Source organism: Channa argus, chromosome 7 (genome assembly GCF_033026475.1).
Source record: "Channa argus isolate prfri chromosome 7, Channa argus male v1.0, whole genome shotgun sequence".
Classification (NCBI taxonomy): domain Eukaryota; kingdom Metazoa; phylum Chordata; class Actinopteri; order Anabantiformes; family Channidae; genus Channa; species Channa argus.
Window position 1 is genome coordinate 28266293 of NC_090203.1, and position 25525 is coordinate 28291817.

Genomic DNA, 25525 nt, shown 5'->3' on the forward strand with positions numbered 1-25525 from the left:
TGGGAGGTAAAAACCAGTCAGTGTAAGCAGCATGAATAAATAGTTTCACTGCCATTTCATACCATCATTTATTCCACCGTAGAATGTTGTTGTCTTGTCAGCAACATCTCTAGCATCTTTTTGCATTGTACAGTATATTAGACATTATTATGATATTATCATATTAGTCATTTCCATCCATGTCTGCTGTATGCTGCATGAATCATATACTATAGATTGCTGGGCCATTTCTTTTAAAAACTGCATAACTGATGTAACATCAGATTGTCTGATCGGATGGTGATTATTGATTGGTTACAATTTATAACATCTTTAACACTACAAATCCTGTGAAAATCCCTTATTCAAATTTGAGTATAGCCATTGGAAGTTAACTTGTTTGTCTCTCTACCGAAATACATTTCTCTGTACAATACATTCTCTATTTCACACTCACTCCAAATTCTTACTCAACTCTGTTAGCTGTAGCAGAAAAACAGGCTGAGTTTTGATTGAGGGTTATTTATTTGCATTACCAATGTTATGACCACTGGTGAGGTCAGTAAAGGAAATAGACAGACATTTCGACATCCCAGCGGGAAAAGATTCAGATTGTTGGTTTTGGAAAGTGTACTGTTGGCGAGTGGAGCTCATTGGGGACTTGGTCTCTTCCAGATGACTTGACCTAAATATACAAGCTTAATACAAACATTTAAAGCCCAGTGACACAACTCTTTAAAAGCTGAAAGGTAGTGTGCTGTCCCCTCCAACAGTGTCTGAATGACAAGGCCAGTTTGTTTTTAGCTGTACAAATAATACATTTGGATTTAAGATCAAAAGGTGAATGAGATGAAAGTTCAGAATTTCAGCCCTTGTTTGATAATATTTACATGGCATTTATCATTTGTTGTTAAAAGGTTTATAGGAATTTGTTTATAGAAGAAAAGGAAACTTTTTTTTATTTAAAAACAAAAACACTTATACAATTGGCCAATACAACAGCTTGGACTGTCCTAAAAAAGAAAGAAACAGCTGTTGTAACAGGTCAGCAAAGCAAACCAGCAACAGCTAATGACAGAAACGTAGTCAGAGTTCTGAAGAAGCAGTCAGTGATTGCACCAACAACCACAGAGGTATCAGTATCCACCCTCTGAAGACAACTTCATAAGCAGAAATTTAGAGGCAGAAAGTTAGATTGAACTTAACAAAAAAGTACAGAGATTCATTTTATTGACTGATGATATGAAGATTAACTTCTACCAAAGTTTGGAGGAAGAAAGAATCTGCTCATGATCTAGACAAACCAAGCTTATGTGTGTTTGGCTGCATTGGTGCCTCTGGAACAGCCTCACTGATCTTTATTGATGATATAACTCATGATAGTTGCAGCGGTTTGGTGATTTCAATTAGTCAATAGTTGTTTCATAAAAGGAAAATACAGCCAAATAAAAAATGTTTTTTACTCAATTAAATATCGGTTTGCCCATTCCAATACTTCTGGATCAGTGGAATGATCCGATTGGATACAAAGAGGGTTTTATTCTATGCTTCTATTCTAAGTAATGATGGATAAATTCTGAACCTTTGTCACATATTTTTTTTATCCTAATCCCAGATGTGTTTAGTGTGCATCAGAAACAATGAATTGGTTTTACTTTTACGACACCAGTCTGGTGGCAAAATCTTGTTCTGATAAATGTTTGAACAACATTTTGTATATAGACTTTTACTGTTGCATGTTTGATGGTCGAAAGATTGTTCCAGTTCAGTTTAATTTCACAGGCAAGTTTTAGAGATGTTTTTGCATCTATGCGAGCATGTGCAAAACCACCTTATGGCACTATCGCCACTATCGCTTTGAAGTGAGGAAAAGTGTGTCCATTTGTGTCACCACAGCAACACACTTTGTAGGTAGCAGAAGCCTACGAGTAGCTATATGCCATATACAACTGACTCACTAACGATCGTGTTCAGATGTTTCTAACAGTTTTTGCTGCAGTTTTAATAAAAATGCTGCGCTTTGAAACAAACCTTCTGGGCAAGTTGGACAAGTGCAGTGCTTTCAGCCCTGTTTGCACTTATTCCTTTAATAAACTCAAATTTCAACTAATACTGGCTCCAACCAGCAGAACTTCAGTCGGAAACACTCATCTCTTCATAATCTAGATTTATCTTGAAATATTCTGAAGTTGTGTTCAACACTATGTTTATATTCATTCACTTAATATGTCCTACTGTCTGTAGTTTGGTAGTGGTTTGCTTTTGTAATATGATGTGTGTGTGTATGTGTGACAGGGTCAAGGTGCCATCACAGAGAAACTGAGGAGTCTGAGTATGCATGACCTCACACAGATACATCAGCAGGACGACAGAGGAAACCCACTATATGAGTACAGTTCCCGCTCTGCCAACCCTGCCATGAGGAGAGCGCAGAGCACTGATGCTGCAGATGGTGCAGGTACCCCCCCCCACACAGACACACACACACACACACACACACTCACACTCACACTCACACTCATGTGCACACACACTCAAAGAAAAACAGAAAAAGAATGCAAAAAAACTAAATAATTATTATTGAATATCCTAGTGAGAGTTTCTTTACTTATTGATTTCATCTTGATACTTGATATTCAAGTGACTGATTCACCAATATGTAATTGAAAGAAGGAACATTGTTCTACCCTGTGTCAAAAATATCTTTCTTCTGTCAAACACCAAAGCATAAACATGGCTTTTATAGTCACGATCGTTGACGTTTCTATATATTATTAATGAAATGTCAAAAAGAGTACAAGCACAAGATGTATTTGTTCTTGTTAAGAGTTTTTTAGGTTTAGGTATAAGTTTGCATCCCTCCTTTCATTGTAATGGGATTTTTGATAAAAGTACCTTTTTCCTAGTAAAATGTCCATTAATTGTTATGTTGATTAAAAAAAAAAAAAAGATTTGTTTTACTCTTTTTGACATTCTAAAATAAAGGGATGCAAACTTTTTCAACCAGCTGTATTAACATACTTAACAGACTGTGTGAGGAAAACCTGAAAATAGTTTGCTGTTATATGCTCAGCTGGAATGTGTGTTCCTGCTGAATGAATGAATTTATAAATGTCATTGATGAAGAGAAGAAGTGCACTAATGATGCCGTACAGACCGTACTACAGTGTGAAGAGACTCAGGAAAATGTCCTTGGTTTGGAAATATGTTGCAGATTCCACATTTTAGCCAGAACCCTACTCGCCTCAGAAGTCAAGGATCAATGGCTTTTGGCTTGTCTCTTCAGGCCACAGTGGAGCATGTTCTGCACCTTGATTCGGCCTGAGTTTTTACGCAGGATGCTCTGCCTGCTGCAAACCTCCCATTTCTATCCGAGTTCAAGACCGGCACCTAGGTGGCTTTTGGTCTTTGGCCCTTCTGCATCCCAACCTAATGCTGTACCACTGAGTCACTAGGCCCCCTCCTCCTAGCCTCAGAATGTCAGTATAAAACCCCCTAAATATCTTTCCTAATGGTGGATATGCAGCTAAGGTGATCATTTTAGGTTGGTTTTTCATGTTTTGTCTTTATTTCCTTCCTTCCATCAAGAGGGAAGGACCTGCAGCTTGACTGACATTTAAATGACAGCACTCTGCAGCTGTGTGTGTGTGTGTGTGTGTGTGTGTGTGTGTGTGTGTGTGTGTGTGTGTGTGTGTGTGTGTGTGTGTGTGTGTGTGTGTGTGTGTGTGTGTGTGTGTGTGTGTGTGTGTGTGTGTGTGTGTGTACGCGAATGAGAGAGAGAGAGAGAGAGAGAGAGAGGGAGGGGGATGCCGGTGGAATGTCAAACGCATTTTCTCTCAGTTGCTTTGGTGTGTGTCAGTCACTCACTCACTCTCCCACACACACACACACACACACACACCCAGTCATTCAGGCACAGAGAGGGAGTGAAAGTATAGAGTGTATAGGAAGAGAATGGAGATGTAAAGGATGAATTAAGGGAAAGAACAGAAGCAGACAATATTAGCATAGTGAGAAGGGAGAGAGGGTGTTATGTATTCAGCTCAGTATATAATCAGAGAAACAGAGATGAAGGGAAGAAGATGGTTTCACCCTCCAAATGCTCTCTTTCATCTGATTTTTCACTGCTGTGGAAGGTTTTCACATGGGTTTACACACCCTCTGCTGGCCAGTATTGGAGGTCCTGTGTTCTTAGGCATCAGCAGTGTCTACCTATGGTTGTTTGTTCAAAGCACTGTGACAGAAAGGGTGAATATTCTATATTTAACTTAGTGTGAAGTGATTCATGTGAAGAGCCTGATCTCTCGGTGCCATAAAGCTCTACTGTTGCCTATACACGTATTATTAGTGCCATATTTCCCATATTTCACCCCATCACACCAATACTAGAGCACTAAATGTGGATTAAACTGCAATTACAAATACATAAAAAAAGACGAATCAACAATTGTTTCAAATATTGATTTTACAAATAAAACCCATTCTGTACCAATGATCCATTTGAAATGTGAAGTTAGGAGCCTTCACCACACTGACCAAGGCTGTACTGATACTGAACAAGCAATATGTTCTCATGCTTGTACTAATTTTGTGTTACTTTTATACCACTACATTTATTTTATAGCTTTAATTACTAGTTACCTTTTGCAACTGTAGATTATCAGCTCCACCGTACCTTCTGCAATTTAAGATGTAATGAAGGTTATTTGGAATCATATTCTTCGGCCCCTCCTTTTAGGGGTAGCCACAGTGGGTCATTCGTTTCCATTTTACTCCTCTGCGTCTTCCTCTGTCACACCAACTTCTGGCATAATCGTGAATCTCATGATTTTCTTTCTCATGTGATGCTGGCCTCTTTCTCATTCTCCCCCCCTCTTTCCTGTGGGCTGGAGAAGGTGGAGAGGGGGAGGTGCTCTCTTATAGACTCCAGATGTGACAACAGCAGCAGCTAGAACCAGAACAAATAGAGAACATGCAGTTTTTCAAATTCACCCTGTGTTTAAAAACCACCTATATACACTGATCAGCCACAACATTAAATCCACCTGGTGCCGGGCTGAATCCGACCACAGCATTTCCAATTGTGGCTGCGGAGCGAACCAAACAACCTGTGTATGACTGCTGTGTTTCAGTGAGAAGAGACCCCTGCAGCAGCAGGTGTTTGGTGAGCATCTGCTGACCTCTGCTGGACCAGCTGTCTCCCATATTCACACTGTATTCTCATACAACCTCAACACAGCAAGCTGTCGTGTTTTGTATTGTCTCTGCATTGCACTGAATGTTCAGTACTATCCTGTGTTATTTTCTTCATTTGTATTTAAGAGGAATTTCCTGACCCCTTTTCCCCTCAACGTCTATCTTGCTTGTTGATCAACAGCCTATTACTGTGCAGATGTTTTTATGGCCAGATGCTGAAGTTATACCCAACATTCTTTGTTATCAACTCTCCTGTGGTGTGGACACAATTTGCTCTGCCTGCCTTAAACCATGAGCTAATTAATAGATTGATTATTTTAGCAGCCGCAGATTGTTTTTAGACAGCACTAATCCACTTTTACTAAATTTGAGGTTTACTGTTTTTGGGTCTGCATTACTGTTACTGAATATCTTTGAACATATTTGAAGCTTATAAACTGCAACCTTTGTGACACTTCTACTTAAATCCCTCGTTAATGGATCTACAGCTACACCACACAACTTTTCAGTATTATGTTTTGGTAACTTGACAGTGAAAAGAATCTCATCTAAACAACCAGACATGGTTTCTAAAATATGTCTATTATCAGGAAACACTGCTGTTTATGTGTGTGTGTGTTTTACAGAGTACTATTATGACCAGGACGACAGGTCAGATGAAGATGCTGAGCCAACCTTCTCTGAAGATGAGGCTGTCACACAGAAAGGACTGAGACGATCTCAGAGCGTCAAGATTTCCCGATCCAAAGTCCGCAAAGATGTGAGTGTTCTGTTCCGTACTGTGAGCATCTGTAATTATTCAGGTTTACAACAGGAACTGAGAAGACAATACAACAGGGATCAAAGAAAAAGACTGGTGCACAGATACTGTGACGTTTATTTTAAAATCATTCTGTACTAAATTAAAGCAGGCGCAGAAACACTTTTTGAGAACATTGTGTTCACTGTTTTGTCACTAGGCTCGCTATGGATCCCTGAAGATTAAAGGCAAGAAAAGACCAACGCTGAGCTCCGTTAACTACGGAATGTGAAAAGACTACTGCTGACACATGCGCACTCACACACTGAGTGCTCTGCTGATTAGTGGAGCGTATTGTCAGTCCGGCGACTTTTCACTCCGCATAACAGCTCTTAAACGACAAACTTTTTGCTGACATATTTATTGCCTAATCTGCCCAAACCCTGAGACTCTGGGACTCTCAGAGAACTCTGATGATCGTCTTTTAGTTGAGGACATACCTATTGTTTTCTGCTTGTGTGTCTTTTTCTTTGTGCTTTTTGTTTTTTTTAGAATAGTAGTGTTTAGTGATGTTAGCCTTTCAGATTTTAGCTGTATCTTTTAATTTGTGTGGTACCAACCTCTAATAAGTTATTTTCTACAATGAGGTCTGAACCTGAAACTAGAAGAAGACAGTAATACATTTTGGGTTCTCTGATTAGGACCAATGTTGTTGGTTTTTTGACTGTTTGTCCTCCCCAGTGACGCTTGATTTGTCTGTTTAGCTCTTTGATTCATCAGGGAGAATTTTGGACCACTAATGTTTTTAAAAAGAGCTGCACAGCATCTGGAGAAAACAATTTCAAATGATTCCACTATGTATTTACATTGTACAAGTGCTGAAAGTTTTTTTTTTTTCTTAAAATGTTTTTAATACTTCACAATCCTTTTATTAAAGCTGCACTAGTAGCTTTAAGCTATTATTATTAGTTTTTTTTTATCACTAGGGGACAGCAAATACAAAATCTGACAAGTTGGTTAATGTGACGTTACAGTGTCGCAGAACTCTACAGAGTTTTTCAGCATCTTTCAGCTGGTTATTTGGCTTTAATGAGCGACTATGTCACTGTCTCAGCCCTGCAGCAACGCAGCGACCTGCTCTGTAGCAGACCGACACAGTTGGTGAGGAAAATGTAAACTGAATGCTGTATTTAATCAGCTTTAAAGACACATTGACACATTAACCCCATAATAATAAGCCACAGGTATTTTAACAACCGGACAACTGAAAGTCTTTTTGATTAATGACTTAGAGTTACTGGCCTTCAGAGCAAAAATAAATAATTCAGTTTCAGCGTCTTTTTATGAAGAGTTCCTTTTTAAATGTGGTAGCAGTTTTGCTTCTGCTGCTTCTTTCTTATATTTTTGCAAACAGAAGCTTGTTTTTAGGAAGATCTGACACTAAACTTACACTCCATTAACGTCTGTATGTGAACTGTTTTGAGAATATTTTGAACCAGCTGGACATGTTTAGGTGACGCTTGCATTCCCTGTCAGGGAATGACAGGTAATGACACCTGACACCTCTCACCTATCATGTACCAGTGGACCTGAGTCTCTAAGAGTCACTCAAGCTTCACACCACCAGCAAATGAACATGGTTCCCTATAGAGGGACACCATAAGAAGTGAACACCAGCACCAAACCAAACCAAGAACCAAACTAAGTTTCCATTATGAGTTTTCTACATTATTCATGTATTATTATATGACTGTGGGTTGTAAGGATCAAAAGGAGTATTTTTATTGTGACCACCTGTTTGTGCATATAAACCCCCTCCCAAATGTTTTGTTTTTTAAATCTATGCTGTACTTGCTTGTCATCTCATTTTATAAGGTCTTTTGCTGCAGAAGAAGCTGTGCTTGATGATCGATGTAAATACTAATATCATTTTAATATTTGGGTTGTTTTTGTCCTGCAGTACTAACTGCTGACATGCTGAAAGGAGGTTCCTTCTGCAATACATGTGCATCCATTGATTCTCTGGCACAAACAGTTTCTGTCGATAACTTTACTATGCTTGTGATTGAGCACCTCATCTGTCCCGCAGCAGGACCACATCTACTGACTTGCTTGTGTTCTTGCAAGGAACAGCATTGCTACAGACTGGAGACAAGTTCAAGGAAAAACATGCAGACGGTAAAATGTCAAACCAAGACCAGGCTGCTGCAGTGGTGTTTACTGTGCTGACTGCATGCTCAGAACCACGTGTTTGTAGTAGTATTTTTTGGATTTGTCTTTTCTTTGTGACTGATCTGTACCTCTGTATGTTCTTGCTTTCCAAGCGAATCTTTGACCCAATAGAAAATTATAGTATTAGAAGGGGAACAAGTCTTAATTGTTTTCTGGAAGACTTTGCCAGTTCCGTTAAGACAAATGGAAAGTTAAGCCAAGAGACCTGTTGGATCTTTACTGAGTTGCAACAACAGACCCAAATTGCTCATGTCATGGGGTGTTTTTAATGCTTATTACCTACTAATGATACCAAAGGTTTACCCGGAGCTGCATGTCTGGGTGGTTTGATTTGTGTAGATAACATGTCTGGTGTGTGGATTGTAAATGCAATGAAATAAAAGCTGCTTGATGACAGTAAGGGGAACAAGGCAGGTGTGTTTTATGTCTACTGCTTTGCTGAAATTGCTAAATTGATACAATATACGTTTGTGTGGGGTCTGGGGATAACTTCTTGTATATACAGTACACAAAGGCTAAAGTAGAAGAACATTTCTCTCTGTTGGTTGCAGTGAAGCAGGAATCCACACACACTTGGATCATAAGTGGGTCTCAGAACTGGTGTTGGCTGCCAGACTTTGCTGAGTAAGCAAACTACCCAAACACAAAGTGTAAGAACAGCATTCTGCTGTTGGAATTCTCCAAACTAATTACTTGGTGTCAGTTGTGGATCTATGTAGTTCTAGCATTTAGGTTTTTAAGTGGACATATCCAAACCAAGGTGATGGGGGAGTCAGTCCACGGAGTCAGTGGTTTGATCCCCAGTCCCGGCTATATGTCGAGGTGTGTCTGGGCAAGATACTGAACCCCTGACAGCCCATTCCCATCCCCAGCTGTGTAGTGCTGGTCCAAGCCTGGTAGGAATTGGGGATTGTTCTGTCAGAAAGGGCATCCGGCATAAAAAAAACTCACGGGATGGACAAAAAAATCAAATCAAAAATATAATATCCATACCAAGGTGATACCTCGTGGAGTGTATGGCACAGTTCCCTTAATGTGCTGACACAGTGTTGAAACTGTGTTGCTGTATCGCAGCAAGAGAACATTTTGTAGCATTTTGGGGCAAAGGCAATTTTGTCTCTTTGAGACAAGTTCTCCTGCTTTGGTAAAAACTAAGGAAGGATTACATAAAGATTTTAATGCAAGTTTGTAGAGTTGCAGTAATGAAGTGCCCCTGTTTATGTAAGACAGGTCTTTGGAGCAGAGCTGACATTTTACCAGCAAATAAAATGAAAAAAGTTAATTTATGTGAAAAAAAAATTAAATGAGTCCTTCAGAAAGCAGTTTGAACATAATTAACTCAAATGAAAGCTGAGCAAAAGTGGAAACAGGAAAAGAAAACATTACCCGTATTTGGTGTTATAAGATCCAAATGATTCCAGACGGGAAAATGTCCTTTTTCTTGATGGTTCCATTAATATCTGTGGATAATGACGAAACAAAAACTAAGGCCTGAGGAAAATGAGGACTTCCTGTCACATGGTTGAACTCATACTGCCTTGCAATGTAAACAAAGTCCAGACCAGCAAACCTTTATCTGTTGTTTGTGGTTTGTGGTATCTGGTAGTTCACCAACCCTGTGGCTGTGGTTCATGGGAGTAGATCAATTTCTGGGGAAATTGAAAACTAGTCCGACACCAGCAGGTTTTCCTGTTATTGCAAAAGAAACCGTTCTGAAGCGACGTTCTCCCGCATTGTTGGGTGATCACAGGGACCCTAGGCTCCTTCTGGTATTCACTGGCTTTTTGTTTAGTTTTGCCAACACCCAAATAACACTGGTGTAGCTGGTGCAGCTCATTTCTTAGTGTAGCAAAGATTAGATTGGTTTGGCTTTAAGTAGCATGTCACCTACTAACAATGGCTTCCTGACTTTATAGAACTGTGAGCCTGTTTGGGCCATTCAGAACCCATTGAGTCTGCAGTACTCTGTCCCCTTCAGTTTCAGACACTATTTCTAAGTGTTGCATTAACCAGTATTGACTACATCACCATGTGCACATGGCTAATGATCTCTGATCTTTGATTGCACCAGCCTGTTTAAGAGGCGTGTGGCCACGTCGTTGACAAAGCTTCTGGGACAACTACATTGATCAGCTTTGTATTAAAGTTCACATTTGTAGCACTGCAGTCACAAAGTGATGCTCTGAATATTACTATCATTTCTATCATTTCAGTTTTCCTTAATATTGCTCATTGGGGACTGGTGATGAGTTCCCAGCTCCAGGTGGTACTTTTGAATTTCAATCTTTTTCATCTGGCTATAGATGTTTTTTCATACAGCTTCTTTATTTCCTTAAAGGGAGGTTAAATAAAGATATATTTTCTTTAAGATTTTATGAAACAAAAGCTTGTTTTTTTCTTTGGTGGCCCCAAAATGGATTAAACAAAATGTATAACCAGACCAAGTCTTAGAGACAACAGTAAAATATTTAAGGGAAATACAGAGTTCCTCTAATATAGGGCCATCAAATGTTTTATTCCTGTTTAAGATGTCAATGAATACTAGCATGAAACATTAACTATGAGTCTAAACACAGCTAACAATAGTTACAATAGATACAGTGGCTACCTAAACTGGCATTTCAAACCCTTTGACACAACATTACACATGGTAAAGAACACAGAGGTTACCTCAGATCACTTATCAATACATCCGAAAAACACACCAACAAAGTCTTCATGTGAAGAGAGTGTCAGATCCTTCCACTGAGTGACGTTCTGAAACCATCTCAGCTCATGGTTTCAATGCGTTCATGCTAATTGTAACAGGGATGGAGATCATCGTGGGGCGCCAGGCCAGACCTTCGACAAAAAACACGGCTAAAAGGTTCTTGTTTGTGGAGTTGACTTTGCAGCTCGTCATTTACTGCTCGGTTCACATATAACATATAACTTAAGTATCAGGCAGCCGTTTGTCTCAGTTTCACTCACTGCCACAAAGCAATCGATTTACCACGTGGTATGTTACCACGCAGTGCACATTGTTTTGTTTCTAGCCTGACATATGTTGTAGTGCTGGGGTGTAAAGAGCTTAGCCCTGCTCAGGTCTGCTACCAAGCAGAACCACCAGACAACCATGGTTATCAGCTATAGTTAGGCCACAGTCATACCATGATCTCGGCCTTAGCTCAGCTTGGTTCCAGCAGGCTATGTGAGGCCTGCAACAGATATTTGTTCTGACAAAGTCACACACACAGATGTGGGCATGTGTTACCACAGGAAAGGAGTCCAAATGTTCATCGGTGTGGTTCACACAAAGTAAAAACTCACTGCTTCTATCCATTTAAAGATCCAGAGAAGTGACTTTGGGTTTGTAGAGAGGGCACAGAATTCAGCGGAGTTTCAGCTCTGGTGATCAACGCCAGTCAGCCGGCCGGCAGGTGAGGCTTTCATTGTGCATCCAGCCGTACATTACAAATGACAAGTTACTCCTTCGCTGTGTCCGGTTTGTGTGTTTTCATGGTGATTCTACATCCATGTCCTAGAGGAATGATAGTTTTACACTGATTTAAATTGACGAATCCAGCAGCCGCTCATTTGATGTCTTACAGTATAGTTAACATAAAATGACAGTGTGATGTTAACATAACACATTACACATTATGGTCATGACAAAACAAACATTGTGCTAGAGGTTTTAAGAAATGCAATCATATATGAAATTTAATAAAAATCATTTACTATCGCTTGATTTTAAAAGAACATTTTGACACAGCACTCTATAACATCTGAAAACTAAGGTAAAACCTTTTTGAATATTTTACTATAAAAATGTGAATCTTATATTTTGCATAGGTTGTGAATGCAGAATAATTGTCCCTTTTGCAGCCAGTTCTACATTATTATTGTTTTCAGTAAGAAAACACATGTGATGCCTATATAATGAATATATAATGTGAAAAGTGGAATATTTAAGAATTAGTTATATTACATATATAACTAGTTATATATTACTAGTTATATTACGTTATATGATTTTCATTAAGGAGCTGTTAATCTTTTGGAAAATATGTAAATAATTTTTTAGGAAACAATAGAGCACATGCAAAACCTTCTTAGAACACAAAAACTCAACAACCGCAATAGTGCCCTCCAAATGATTTGGTTTTGCTGTACATTGATTGAGATAAAAATATGGATGTGAAATCTTAAGCTTTAATTAACTGGCATTTACATCTAGATCCAGTAAACAATAAAGAAAATGGCACCTTTTTAATCACTTTACCCAAATTGTAAGTGATGAAAAACACTGAAACACTGACAAAGGTTTCTTGCTGTTTCTTGGGAGGAACTTTAACAGACAGCAAGACAATAATCCAAAACAAACCGTCAAATTAACAAAGGACTTCATCAGGGGAAGAAGTTAAAGGTTTTAGACCAGATCTAAAATGAATCTAGAATTTAAAACCCTGCTTCTTAAATATGAAGCTCTATCACATCTAAAAGGCCTCATAGTACCATATCATACCAACAGACCACTTTGACCTTTTTCAGTGGTCGCATGGCCTTTGGCTATCAAGCTCCTCTCCTCTGAAACCAGCTCCCAGTTCAGATTCGGGAAGCAGAAACCCTCTCTATAGTTTTAAGTCTAGGTTTTCTCTATATATCTTTATAGTCTTTACTTTATTATGTAAAGTGCCTTGAGATGACTTTGCTGTGAATTGGTGCTATATTAATAAAGTTGAATAGCATTGAAATTTGACATGTCAATCTCAACTAGGAAAAGGCTGCACCAAAGCTCAAAAAGAAATATTACAAGATACCAACAATTCTGTGAGGTCAAGAATTCACAGGATCGATGTAGTTAGCAAATATTCATTTTCATTTATAACCCCATTTCCAAAAAAAATAGGGAAGATGTGAAATGAAAATAAAAACAGAATGCAAGGATTTGCAAATTTCATCAACCCATATTTTATTCTCAATAGAACGTAAACAAGATATCAGATGTTGAAACTGAGACATTTTAACATTTCATGGAAAATATTAGCTCATTTTGAATTTGATGCAAGCAACATCTCAGAAAAGTTGGAACGGGCTACAAAAGGCTGAAAAAGTAATTGCCACCCAAAAAAAATACATTAAAAATGGAGGAGCATTTGACAACTTAATTAAGTTAACTGGCATCAGGTTAGTAACATGACTGTGTTCCCCAATTTGTGACACCATGTGTAAAAATTGTGGAACAATTTCAGAAAAATTGCTACGTAAAATTTGCATAGACTTTGAAGATCCCACCATCTACATTATATAATATCATCAAAAGATTTAGAGAACCAGGAGGAATCTCTGTGAGGTTCAAAACTTGATGCATGTGATCTTTGGGCCCTCAGGCAGCACTGCATTAAAAACAGACGCAATTCTCTACTGGACATCACTGCATGAACAAGTCCAGAAATCACTGTCTTTCAACAACAATAAATGTACGTTAAAGCTGTATCATGCAAAGAAGAAGCCATATGTGAACACAATCCAGAAAAGTTCTCTGGAAAATGGGAAACTGTTCTGTGGTCAGATGAATCAAAATTTTAAAATCTTTTTGGAAACCATGGATGCCATGTCCTGTGGACTGAAGAAGAGCGGGACCATCCGGCTTGTAACAGCACACAGTTCAAACGCCTGCATCTCTGATGGTATGTCGGCGCATTAGTGCATAGAGGTAGTTTTAGAGCAACATATTCATATTCAGCTGTGGCTTTCAGGAAAGGCCTTCGATATTTCAGCAAGACAATAGTGAACCGCGTACTGCATCCATCACTACAGCAGGGCTTCGCAGGACGAGAGTCTGGGTGCTAAAATGACCTCCCTACAGTCCAGACCTTTCACCCGTAGTAAACATTTGGTGTATCATAAAAGAAAGAAAATTAAGCAGCAAAAGCCCAGGACTGTGCTGCTGTATAAGACAACATTCCTCTCCTAAAACTTCAGCAAATGGTTTACTCACTCACAGGGAATTAGATAGTTGTTAAAAAAAGAAGGGATGCTCCACATCACCCTCTACTAACTTTTTTTTAGAGATGTGTTGCTGTCATCAATTTCAAAATGACCTTATACGTTCCACAAAATAGTAAAACTTCTCAGTTTCAACATCTGATATGTTGGTTAAGCTCTATTGGCTGCCTGGTAGCTCAATGGGTAAAGTAGCAGGATGGGATACAGAAGTCAGTGTGATCAAATCAAATTAAATGCAGATAAAGAATGTAATTGTCAGACGTATGTGCTCCATGACAATAAAGGTTCTTCTTCTTGTGAATAAAATATAGGTTGATGAGATTTGTAAATCATTGCATATTTGTTTTACACATCTTCCCAGTTTCTTGGGGTTGTACATTAAAACTAACTTTTACAGTAATTTAGTTTACTTCATATAGTTTTCTGATACAAAAGGTTCTATGTTCTATGTTGTTCAATACCAAAAAGAAAAAAAAGAAGAAGAAGCAATTCAAAACTTTTGCCTCATAGCCATCTTGTTTTGGAGGGGACTGTAGGTGTTTGCAAGGTTCCTTCTGTGCTTCGGCCATTAAGGTCAGGATTTAATTTGTGCGTGAACAAATGTGTGTATATTGCTGTTGTTGCATAAAACCACCCATCTGCAAGTAAATCTGAACTAGAGCTGATTCTCTTACTGGCAGCCACATCGTGTTAAAGACACGCTCATAAGAAATATTTACACACAAGTAATCATTCAAGTGTTTTTAATTTAGATTATAATGCAGCAATGGAGTTTCTCAACAACAGCAACTTTGGGTCACCGTGTGTTTGAATTAGTGCTTAGCACTTCTGATGGTGCCTTTAAAGGAGCAGTTCATCCACAAATGTAACATCTAATCAAAATTCATGCAAGTTGGAAGAGTGTGGATGTTGCATGTCCGTGTAACATACAGCGAGTATGAAGGTACTGCCTCATTTCATACTTCTCCATGAAAACTGAGGATACTGGGAGCATGTAATGCCGCATCACAACACAGTGACCATAAATGACGTTGCTGCAGTATAACAAGTGTTCTGACACTTAATTATTCTACTAAACACCCATGATCACACAGTTACCACCAAAATTCTGGGAGAACATTCAAAACTATTGTTAAAAGACAGTTTAAACTAAAGACAATGATAGGACAGAACAAAAACAACTGTCACCTAAAAGTATTTGATTCTGTTGCTATTTTTTTTAAATATATAACAAAATAATAATAAAAAATAAATTTCACATCGACATTTGTAACCCAAATTACATCAATTACCAACAATATAATTTAACAGCCACGGACTGGCCGATCTATATATTGTAGACATCATGCTTGTTAATTTTGTTACCCAAATCACACTTTTCCACTTTATCCAAAACGTACAGCCACATTGAAAAGTCAAAATGGTGTTTACCACTGCACTGACATTAAAAACATTAGCATCACACGCTTTAATGATGCTGCTGCTGTTCTGAGACTGACACTGTGTAGAAGAAAGAATCCACACGTTTCACAATAAAATACTATAATTCTAATAATTTTTACCCTGTTAACTGCATCTCATGCTCCTTGCTCAGCCATTATGGAAAGAGCTCAGCTGTTATAAAATGACTGAAAATATGGACGAGATGCTGTAATACAAAAGGAAGATCATGGGAGCTGTAATTTAAAGCTCAAGAAAAATGTTGGAGGGTCAAGTTAAGCATTACATTTAGAATGAACAATTATCCATCCAGCTCACTGTGCACCATACAGACACACACGACAGACCATTTCTGGGTGAAGTACTCCTTTATCTCGGATTGGATTATATAGCTGGTAGAGCTGTAATTATTCCATATGCCTAATTAGACCTCTTCCCAAACTTGTATGAGTCTGACTGACAGCTTTGTCCCACTGCATGTGTTCCATCAATCAGGATAGAACAACTTCGACTGTCACCCTTCTTTTCACAAAGTGAGGACATGGTGAGCTCTTTTGACACGTCTTGTTTGAGGTGTCAAACAAGCCATATTAGGCGAACCATCATGACTAAATGTGTGTATGTGCAGACATCTGTCTTATCACAGTTTATCCCTGTCTAGTAGCTCCTGTAGTTCATTCTGGATGTCCTCTGGCAGCTCCAGAGGAGGCAGGTCATCCAGACACAGGTCTTCCTGAGCTGGCATCTCCAGTGGTGGCAGCTGGGGAATTGCGATCTCTTTCCCCTTACGCGTACTTTTCCTCTCCTGCCCACTACCTGTTCCCATAGTGCCACCCGCCTGAGGAAGCACCCAGAGCTCGGATCGCTCCACAAAGTCTGCTGCCTCAGCTGCCTCAGAACGTAGCCGGGTGTTTTCTAATCGCAACCGATCATTCTCGGCCAGAAGTCGCTGGTTTTCGTCCATCAGTTGGTCAACCAGGCGTCGCAGGCCCTCAATGGTAGTCTGCTGTTCTTCAAGGCGAGTTTTGTCATCTTTGGTGGTCTTAGATCCAGGGCAAGGTGGAGTCGAAGGCTGGCAGCCTCCAGTCTGCCGAGTCTGAAGCTGGTACAGTAAGGTGTCATACTCTCTTTCCCCGATTCCTCCACACTGTCCAGCTGGGGAGATGTTGGGTGGGAGCTGGCTGGTGGTCTGGGTTTGGGTAGGAAGGGCTGGGCCCGCTTGGGCCTTTATTGCCTCACGACGAACTTCTCTCTTCCAGCGCTCTTGGATGAGTTTCTGCTGTTTGAGATGACTGTCCCTCTGCAGCTCCATGGACAGATGAGCCTGCAGACATAAATCTCAAAATGTGAAAAAATAACACTGAGACAGAAATATGATGGTTGTCATTGTGCATCCTGGTCAACACATACTGCTGTGAAATGTCCCAGTTTTTTCATAACTTAAAACCCACAGATGGAGGTTGTGTTCAATATCCAGATAAATGAATAAATGGTGCACAGTACAACTATTATGTACTAGTTGTACTGTGTGCACCATTTATGGGGTTACAGAAGACACATACACACACACACACACACACACACACACACACACACACACACACACACAACAAGACTTACCTGCTCGCACTCGGTTGTTTTCATTGCATCTGTCAAAAGATCTAAAAGAAAAAGAGCAAGACAACACAAGTAGCATCATTTTACAGACAGACAATAAAACCTCTATGGTTTACACTTATAACATCACAAACTCCATCAGTTCTATAAAACATGAAGTTTATTACTACATTGAAGTCAAAAAGTATTTTGGCTTTGAAATATCTGTTGTTTCACATTATACTCTATTGCTTATTTTTTGTGTCATCAGATACAAGGCTTCATTTAATTCCACACAATATAGATGCAGAATTATAGCAACACAAACAGGGAGGAGATTGAAGGTGAATGAAAACAAGTACTTTGTGTTTTGAAATATTTATTACTTAAAAATAATTATAAATATTTAGCAATACATTTACCTGGTAGTCAATGCATGTTCATGTTGTAAATCAATCAACCAATCATAAATTTTAAAATAACAACTTTGACCATTACATTTGTAGTTTTTGGTTCTCCTGCGTGAGAAATGTTATACTGATGACCAGATCTTCAAGAATGCGAAATGATAAAAATAAAATTCAACTGGAAATGCAAATCTCCCTCATTCAAATGTCATGGGGCCTGCAGCCTGTGTGCAGAGAGACTAACCCCACTCCCACCGTCTCTACACTAAGTACAGTACAATAATATTATGATGAGGGACAAAAGTATCATGTACGTTTTGTGGCATGGTTAATTAAAATTTGCACAAAGAATCTAAGGAGAAAATTAATAAAATATGTATAATCACATTTTTTTCTATTATATAATTCAAATTATAATAAGAAATAAGCACTCGCATGTGGTCATTTTTATGATTGTATGAAAAAAAGCTCAACCGTGATATCAGGATGTGAATTGTGGTTATACCGCAAAGCCCTAAACACAGGTAGCTTCTCCAGAGTGAGACAGAATCAGTATTTGTCAGATATTATCTAAAATAACTCTGTTTGACATGTAGTCCATGTAATATCAGAGGGACAGCTCATGTTAGATGTTTTGGAGATAAAGTCAGAGAGGCCAGATTGAGGTGGTTTGGACATGTTCAGAGGAGAAACTGTGAATATATCGGTAGAAGGATGCTGAGGTTGGAGCTGCCAGGCAGGAGGTCTAGAGGAAGAACAAAGAGGAGATTTATGGATGTAGTGAGAGAGGACATGAAGTTAGTTGGTGTGAGAGAAGAGGATGCAGAGGACAGAGTTAGATGGAGGCACATGATTCGCTGTGGCGACCCCTGAAAGGGAGCAGCCGAAAGGAAAAGAAGAAGAAGTGCAAAGCTGAGGTGACAGTTACAGTGTCTATGTTACAAAACCTACCTGCTGCTTTCCCATGGCAGGCAATGGCCTCTTTGTACTTTCCAGTTGCTAACAAACGCTCTGCCTTCCTGCACTGCTGATGAGCCTTAAACAGAGGCAGAGACGTGATGTGAAGGAGAGAAGGTTTGAGTAAAGGTAAGTTAGAGCTATTCAAATAGATAAGGAGCGCAAAATGTCTCAATGGGCAGGCAAGAAGAGGAAGTGATGAAATTAGTCTAGTAGTTCCTCACTCGAGAATCTATGGCACAGGCTCATAAAGAAACACCTTACTTATATAGTATAATAATTTTTTTAATGCTAATTACGTGACTGGAATGTAAATTCAAGTCGGTAACATAGATAACTTGTATTCAGGAAAATACTGCCATCACTGTCCCTGGTAGAAGAGGTTCAGAACAATATCACCGTACATATTAAAAAAACAAAACTGGCAACACAAGGTTTTCTAATTTTAAAAAAGCTTTGCAAATAAGTTAACCAACGCTAGCGGCACATTTGTCCCTTACTTTTAACATAACTTTAACAGTCACCTACATAACGCTAACATTAGCTCTAAAACGTACCAAGGGTAGCACATCCAAGTTAGCAGCCAACAATTGAACGGGGCAAACAACAGCGCAGTTAGCTTCCAGAAGCTAATGCAAGTAACCTACATTAGCTATGCTATGCTATGTTTTGCCCTAGCTACAGTAACGTTAGCCTGTTATTGCAACATTAAAACCGAAACTTACGAGGTTGAGCGGACTGTCTACCACCTCCATGAAGTCGATACGGTGATTGTTTTTACTACATGAAAAGTGCCTCTGTCCTGTGCACTGCAATAAAAAATAAAAATATTTCAAGAAAATTGCTGTCAGAGAAGCACAGTCGCCTAGCCCGAGCTGCGACAACACTTGATGACGTCACAGGCATTCGACCGTATGTTTTGCTTTGTTTAGTTTCCGGAAACAGAAAAGGCTTGTCCAAAAAAATAAAAACTTAGAAAAATAAAATATGAGACTAAAATAAGCTGATGTATAATTATGGATTAACCAGCTGTACATTAAGTATGTATAGTGGTTAAAATAAGCTTCACTATTACCAGCTGCTGCTGTTTTGGTCCTACATGTCTGTAGGTAACAGATATGTTTGACCCTTATGGTTAATTAATTACTAAACCCTTTGCCATCATTTACATATTTAATAAAGAACATGTGTTATTAAAACCCTTCTACGGAGCTAAGTGGACATGACAAAAAAAAAAAAATTAAACGTTCTCAAGGAACTTGATTCTAAGTTTGTTTGTTTGTTGTTTTTGTTGTTGTGGCTCAAAATTAATTACAAACCTTTTTTTGTATAGTATTTTTTACTTTTGTTCTATTTTTAGTGTTTGTAAAATTTGGAGCATGTAATCAGTACTTTTACTTGTACTGAGTCTGAGGACATTAGCTCCTTGATTACACAGGGTTTGTGTGTTTTGGTATTTTATTGTGACATTTCGCCGGAAGCGCTCGGCGCTGTTTTGTTTTCGTTTAGTGCTTAAGAGGAAGCAAATTCAACGTTCAATGTGTTGAGTGCGTTTAAAAATTAACAAATCGTTATTCGATTGCATCGTATTATGTGTTTAATCATCCGTGAAGACAGTGTCCTCTCCATCGCTTTCAGAAACGTCTAACGTCACCGAACCACAGGATATTAAACGTTGGTAAATGTTGTTGAAGAAAAGAGGCCATACGTGTTTGATAGCTTCCACTATGGCCACATTGATCTTGCTCATGATGGTGCTGTACGGCACCTTTGGCACACAGCAGCCAAGAAGCTCCTCCAGCTTTAGACGTGACTACCAGCTGCTGGGCAGACCCCTGTACAAACTGGACCTGAGCTGGCCTAAGAATCCAGAGCTCTTCACTGGGGACGTGTTTGCAGTGGCTGTCAACCAGTATTCTGGTGTGGTGTATGTGGCACAGAGAGGTATTTAGCTCTGCCAATCCTCAAAGTTAGAGCTGCCCTGCAGTTTGCATTACATACAATTAAAATGTTCAGCAATAATTGTTCGACTAGTATCAGAATGTGCACTGAAACCTCAAGCTCAGTGTTTCCCTGTGCTTTGCTCCCAGGTTACAATATCCCCAAAATTCTGGTGTTCACCACATATGGAGATTACCTCATGTCCTGGAACACAACCACCTTGGAGATGCCTCATGGGATATTTTTAGCAGACGCAGCTTCATCAAATCCTACTGTGTGGATCACAGATGTGGGGAATGGCCCGTACGGCCACTGCATCAAGCAGTACACAGCATCTGGGAAGCTTCTTCAGGTAGCACCCACAAAACATTAATGTAAAGGAGGACTTGATAGATCAGATACCACAGCTTTGCTACATTTAGGTTTATAGTGTGATGTAAAAAATGAGACATTTATTCCGTTGCTTGCTGTTTAATATATCCTTGTGTGTTAGGTGCTGGGAACACCAGGGAAGCCAGGCTCTGGGGTTAACCCTCTGCAGTTTGACCAGCCAGCTGACATCTTTGTCCACAGCTCAGGGGAAATTTATATTGTGGACGGTGATGGTGGAATGAACAACCGCCTCATCAAGCTGTCTAAAGAGCTAGAGGTGTTGTGGATGCATGGAGAGAAAGGACACGGTCTGGCTCAGTTCTACATCCCCCACAGTGTGACTGTGGACAACTCCCAGAGGGTGTGGGTGGCTGATAGGGGCAACAAAAGGATCCAGGTCTTTAACTCCATCACTGGAGACTGGCTGGGAACATGGGGAAGCTGCTTCACTGAGGATGCACCGTACTCCGTTCGCATGACCCCAGACAAAAAGTATTTTGTTGTTGTCCAACTCAACACCAATCAGATTTCAGTGCTGGATGCACCACCAGTGGGATTAATTGGCCAATGCAGAGTGGTCAGTGTGATCCAACTGGCTGATGATGTGAAGCCCCATCTAGTGGACCTGGACCTGAAGACTGGGGCTCTGTATGTGGCTGAGATTGGAGCTCAACAGGCTCAGAAGTTCACCCCCTTCAGTCTGGGTATGACTGTGTTGTAGAGCTACACTGGGGTCAAGTGAAAAAACTGAAATGGGATGACTGATTAGAAAATAACTGAACCAATCATAAACATTATCAATTATTCAAAAACATGAAACTCTTCCTTGTTATTGTTGAACCCAATAGATACTATTTCTAAGCTTTGGAAAGCTCTCACAACCCTGTCTCGTGGAAATGACATTTTTATGCCCCTAATTTTCAACAACAAATGTGTTGTGAAAGAACCATGTCATCCAGATAATTTACTTGAAAATTATTACAATAATGAAAAGTGTTTAAACCTGAGCTCATCATATGATAACAGCAAAGCCTTTAAACACCACTCTAGTCTCGAAATCAACATGCCCTCTATTAAATGATCAGGATCAGAAAAACATCGTTGACCCTACTTGCAGTATTCCATAAAGTACCCATACGGTAAAGCACAGTCACTTGAGGCAGGCTCTTGTTTTCAGGCCACCTGACCTGTATAGTCCTGTTCAACAATCTATGATTTTGCAAAGGCAAAGGCCAATTTCTAGGCTGTGATGGTTTTATGAATCTTTCAGTTGACTGGTGCTTGAAGCACTTATTAGTTGAGTAATGATCAAGCTGCTGTGGAATAACTGTCTGAAATTTAGCTTTTTTATTTGCTATTTTCACAACACTGTTTAGTAGAATAAATATATAATTTTATTTGGAGACAAACATTTTCTGTCCGAGCTTTAAAAATTAGAAATGTAGAGAACATATGTGGAGAATGTGAACTTGATGTCATGCATAATGGTTGTGGGACATATGTGTTGTCTGGTGTGACCTTAGCTTTTGCTTGGTGAGTTATAGTGTGTTTTGGCTTTCAGTCATGACTAACCACAGTAGCTCAGTAGAGGATGCTGCTTCACCTATGATAGAACCACTACTTGAATTAGCAGATCTTTCCTGGCATCACTAGAAAACTGTTCATGTCTTTCTTGTTTTAAGTAAATACTGTTGCTGCTATTGTGGTTTATTTTCAAGACTCAGGGTTCATTTTCTACATCATCTTTTCTTATCTCAATCACATCTGAACTATTTAAACCAAACAAAAGATATGCAGGTAACTCATTCTAACCAACTTATGAGCTACAGATAAATAGACCTCATGCAGGAGATCACAAGATGGCGCCTGAGTCCCCCAACAGTTAAAATGGTGTGATGTAACTTCACATTCTCTGTTCAGTAGTGAGAACTACAATGTATTTCAACACAAACATGTGTTTTGTATCAAAATATCGCTGGAAATTTCTGTTTTGGGGTGCTGGCACCAATCCCAGCTGTCATTGGGTTAAAGGCAGGTAACACCCTGGACAGGTTGAAACAAAAACATCACTGCTTTTTAAAGTAATATGCAGCTGAAGTAAAATGTTTATTCACAATAGATAGAGGTACAGTAGATAATAGTTGTTGTTCTTAAAATGAATAATTGCTGTTTTTACATATGAACAGTGACACTGTTTTCTGAAATTATGTGCCATTTCATTGACTTTGCACAGCTTGAAAGGATCCCGAGTGTTTCTTTGCTCTACTGGAGACAGTAACATTTATGTGCTTTTTGTCAGCCTTTCCAAGAGCCCTATGGAGTCTTTTGTGTGTGTGTGTGTGTGTGTGTGTGTGTGTGTCCCTGAGGTAGACAAAACAGGAACCTATGATAGAGTTAAAACTTTCCACTGGGCACTTTTAAGACAGATTATTGATGTTTTTCAAATCATTTCTGAAACATGTAAAATACTGTTTGATTTGACTTATCTGTAAATACCATTGAAGCTGAAGGACCTACTTCGTAATTTTGTTATTGTGGGTGTAAAGGTTCCTTTCAGTTATCTTTATGTATTATATTTTAGATTTACAGATTTAGCTATGTATAGTGACAATTCAAGTGCTCTATGGGTGAGTGAGGCTACGTGCTGCAGTTAGTGCAGCAGAGGAATAGTAAACAAAGAAATGCATATAGGGTTTCAAAATGACAGAAACCAGACTTTCTAAAACCAATTTATAACAACCACAAAGACATACAATTACACACAAAATGACTACAAAGAGCTTTAAACCAACAACAACACGAATAACAAAGAGACACTTAAAACTACATTGAAACTCAAAAGGACAACAGAGACTCAGAAGAGAGACTGATGACTACCAAGAGACTCAGAATGAACATCGGGCAATGATTTTGCAAAGGCTGAGATGCTTTGATGAGAAGATGCTATTGCATTTTGGAATTGTAGGTGATTAGTGAGTTTGGCATTTGACCCAAACTCTCTCATGGTCTCTGCTTCTTTATGTCAATGTGTCCATGCTGTTTCAATCCGTTTCTTGTGAATCTTTCAGTTGACTGGTGCTTGAAGCATTTATTAGTTGAGTAATGACCAAGTTGCTATGGAATATCTAATTGTCTGAAATTTGGCTTTTTGTTTGCTATTTTCACAGACTCTTATTACCCTTTTAAAATTCCTTAGCTTCACTTTGAGAATCATTTGTTAAATCTAAAGTTGTAATCAGCCATCCGAACTATAAATGGTGTATCCATCAATCAGAGTTGGTCCCAGGATGTATTTCATGTCTTCATATACATTTAGAACTGTGTTCTATATTCTGTTAATGGTGTCACACTGGTTTAAATCAAACCCCTTGTGCTGAATATGAACGCATGCCTTTTTTTTGAATGTAGTACTTGTCATTGGTGCAGTGTTGTAAAATCCATCTTAAACCGAATAAAATTTGCAAACATTTTTGGCCTCATGCAGATACTGTAAATCTGTTATATTTAAACTACTTGGTAAACTAGTATATGTGGGAATAAGACACTGGCCATATACAGCAGACCAAACAGTCAAGAGAATAATCATAAAATTAAATGATAATGGACAGAAATTGTGAGTTACTCCACTTCCATAAGTGAACTGGAAATGTTTATTAAAATACATTTGATTTTTTAGGGGTAGAGTTAACCTGCTAGATTACGTACATTATCATACCAGTAGATGGAGCTCAGTTCATATGAGAGGGCCCTTTATCTGCCTCCATGAGGCCATAAATTGCATTTTATATTTATTTACTAAATGTATTAAGTGCAACTAGAGATAAGAAACAGTTAAACAATGTGGGATTATTTTAAACGTAAGACCCTTCTGATACAGTTTTCTCACAGACTTCACATTAAAATAGTTACTTTTGGAACTTGGATATACAACCATGCTCACCACTCCACTCAGGGCAATGCACTGCATGAGACAGACTCTTTACAGGACTATTCAAACAACAGATGATTTTAAACTGATTCATGGCTCACAGAATAATAGCTTGACATGGGGAGAGACAGAAGAGCAGAGAGAAAGAGGAATATAAGGGGTTAAGGGAAAAAAAGAGCAGAGGGCTGTGAGTGAGAGGGAACAGGGTCATAAGGGACACAAATGGGGCAGATGAATATACAGTAGTACATCACAACTATTACAGTTTTCTCAATTGTGTAGACACTTGTGTTCAGTCTAATATAACATTTTCAAATCAATTCACACACTGGCCGAAACAGAATCTCACTGCCCAAAATGCTTTCACGCTAAGAAAACTTTAAAAACAGCAAGCCAAAGCAAATCAGACAACAAAATACAAAATAAACCGATCAATATCCCAATATCTCATGGTGATTTTACTAGAAAGAACAAACCCTGCTGCTCTCTGCAGTTTTTTTAAATGAGCTGTTGAAATACTGTAAGAAACAGATTCACTAAGGTGCAGGTCTATCTGCTTCCAACTGTCTTTTACCTGCAAGACCTACAGTGACCATCTAGACTGGAGCAATTCAGACACCCAATATGACATATTTATAAAGAATGTGTACTATATTCCTATTTTATTGGAAAAAATATATTCGGTACTTGTCAGATTTCATTCTTTCCCATATTGTGTACCACTATGTGAGTGTAACACTTTTCAGT

At 38.9% G+C, this 25525-nt stretch overlaps 3 protein-coding genes across 4 annotated transcripts in view; 2 read left to right on the forward strand and 1 right to left on the reverse strand.

Annotated features, from left to right (window-relative positions):
- reep3b (receptor accessory protein 3b) overlaps positions 1 to 8555 on the forward strand; it is a 32925-nt gene extending 24370 nt beyond the window's left edge. The window contains exons 6-8 of the mRNA XM_067509013.1: positions 2275 to 2437; positions 5802 to 5935; positions 6135 to 8555. Coding sequence (XP_067365114.1) covers positions 2275 to 2437; positions 5802 to 5935; positions 6135 to 6206 — 369 coding nt within the window. The 3' untranslated portion in view covers positions 6207 to 8555. The remainder of the gene's footprint in view (positions 1 to 2274; positions 2438 to 5801; positions 5936 to 6134) is intronic.
- A 4520-nt stretch (positions 8556 to 13075) lies between these two features.
- Positions 13076 to 19444, reverse strand: nrbf2b (nuclear receptor binding factor 2b). 2 transcript variants are annotated; one of them, XM_067509010.1, is made up of 4 exons: positions 19263 to 19444; positions 18532 to 18616; positions 17198 to 17238; positions 13076 to 16901 (listed from the first exon to the last, which is right to left on the reverse strand). In XM_067509010.1, exons 1-4 carry the CDS (start codon positions 19290 to 19292, stop codon positions 16218 to 16220), a joined length of 840 nt encoding a protein of 279 aa, XP_067365111.1. In that variant the 5' UTR covers positions 19293 to 19444; the 3' UTR covers positions 13076 to 16217. The 2 variants fall into 2 exon arrangements, with proteins under 2 accessions (XP_067365111.1, XP_067365112.1); XM_067509011.1 differs by lacking the exon at positions 18532 to 18616 and having other exon boundaries at positions 19263 to 19433.
- A 573-nt stretch (positions 19445 to 20017) lies between these two features.
- LOC137130737 (NHL repeat-containing protein 3-like) lies at positions 20018 to 24319 on the forward strand. The gene is made up of 3 exons (XM_067511236.1): positions 20018 to 20481; positions 20628 to 20830; positions 20972 to 24319. The coding sequence occupies exons 1-3, from the start codon at positions 20220 to 20222 to the stop codon at positions 21569 to 21571; spliced, it is 1065 nt and encodes a 354-aa protein (XP_067367337.1). The 5' UTR covers positions 20018 to 20219; the 3' UTR covers positions 21572 to 24319.
- Positions 24320 to 25525: the final 1206 nt, after the last annotated feature.

Coding starts and splice junctions, on each gene's coding strand:
- nrbf2b (XM_067509010.1), bottom strand. CDS start 19,292: ATGGAGGTGGTAGACAGTCCGCTCAACCTC. Junction 17,239..18,531: donor CTGCCATGGGAAAGCAGCAG/GTAGGTTTTGTA, acceptor TTTTTCTTTTAG/ATCTTTTGACAGATGCAATG. Junction 16,902..17,197: donor AAACAACCGAGTGCGAGCAG/GTAAGTCTTGTT, acceptor TTATGTCTGCAG/GCTCATCTGTCCATGGAGCT.
- LOC137130737 (XM_067511236.1), top strand. CDS start 20,220: ATGTTGTTGAAGAAAAGAGGCCATACGTGTTTGATAGCTTCCACTATG. Junction 20,482..20,627: donor GGTGTATGTGGCACAGAGAG/GTATTTAGCTCT, acceptor CTTTGCTCCCAG/GTTACAATATCCCCAAAATT. Junction 20,831..20,971: donor CATCTGGGAAGCTTCTTCAG/GTAGCACCCACA, acceptor CTTGTGTGTTAG/GTGCTGGGAACACCAGGGAA.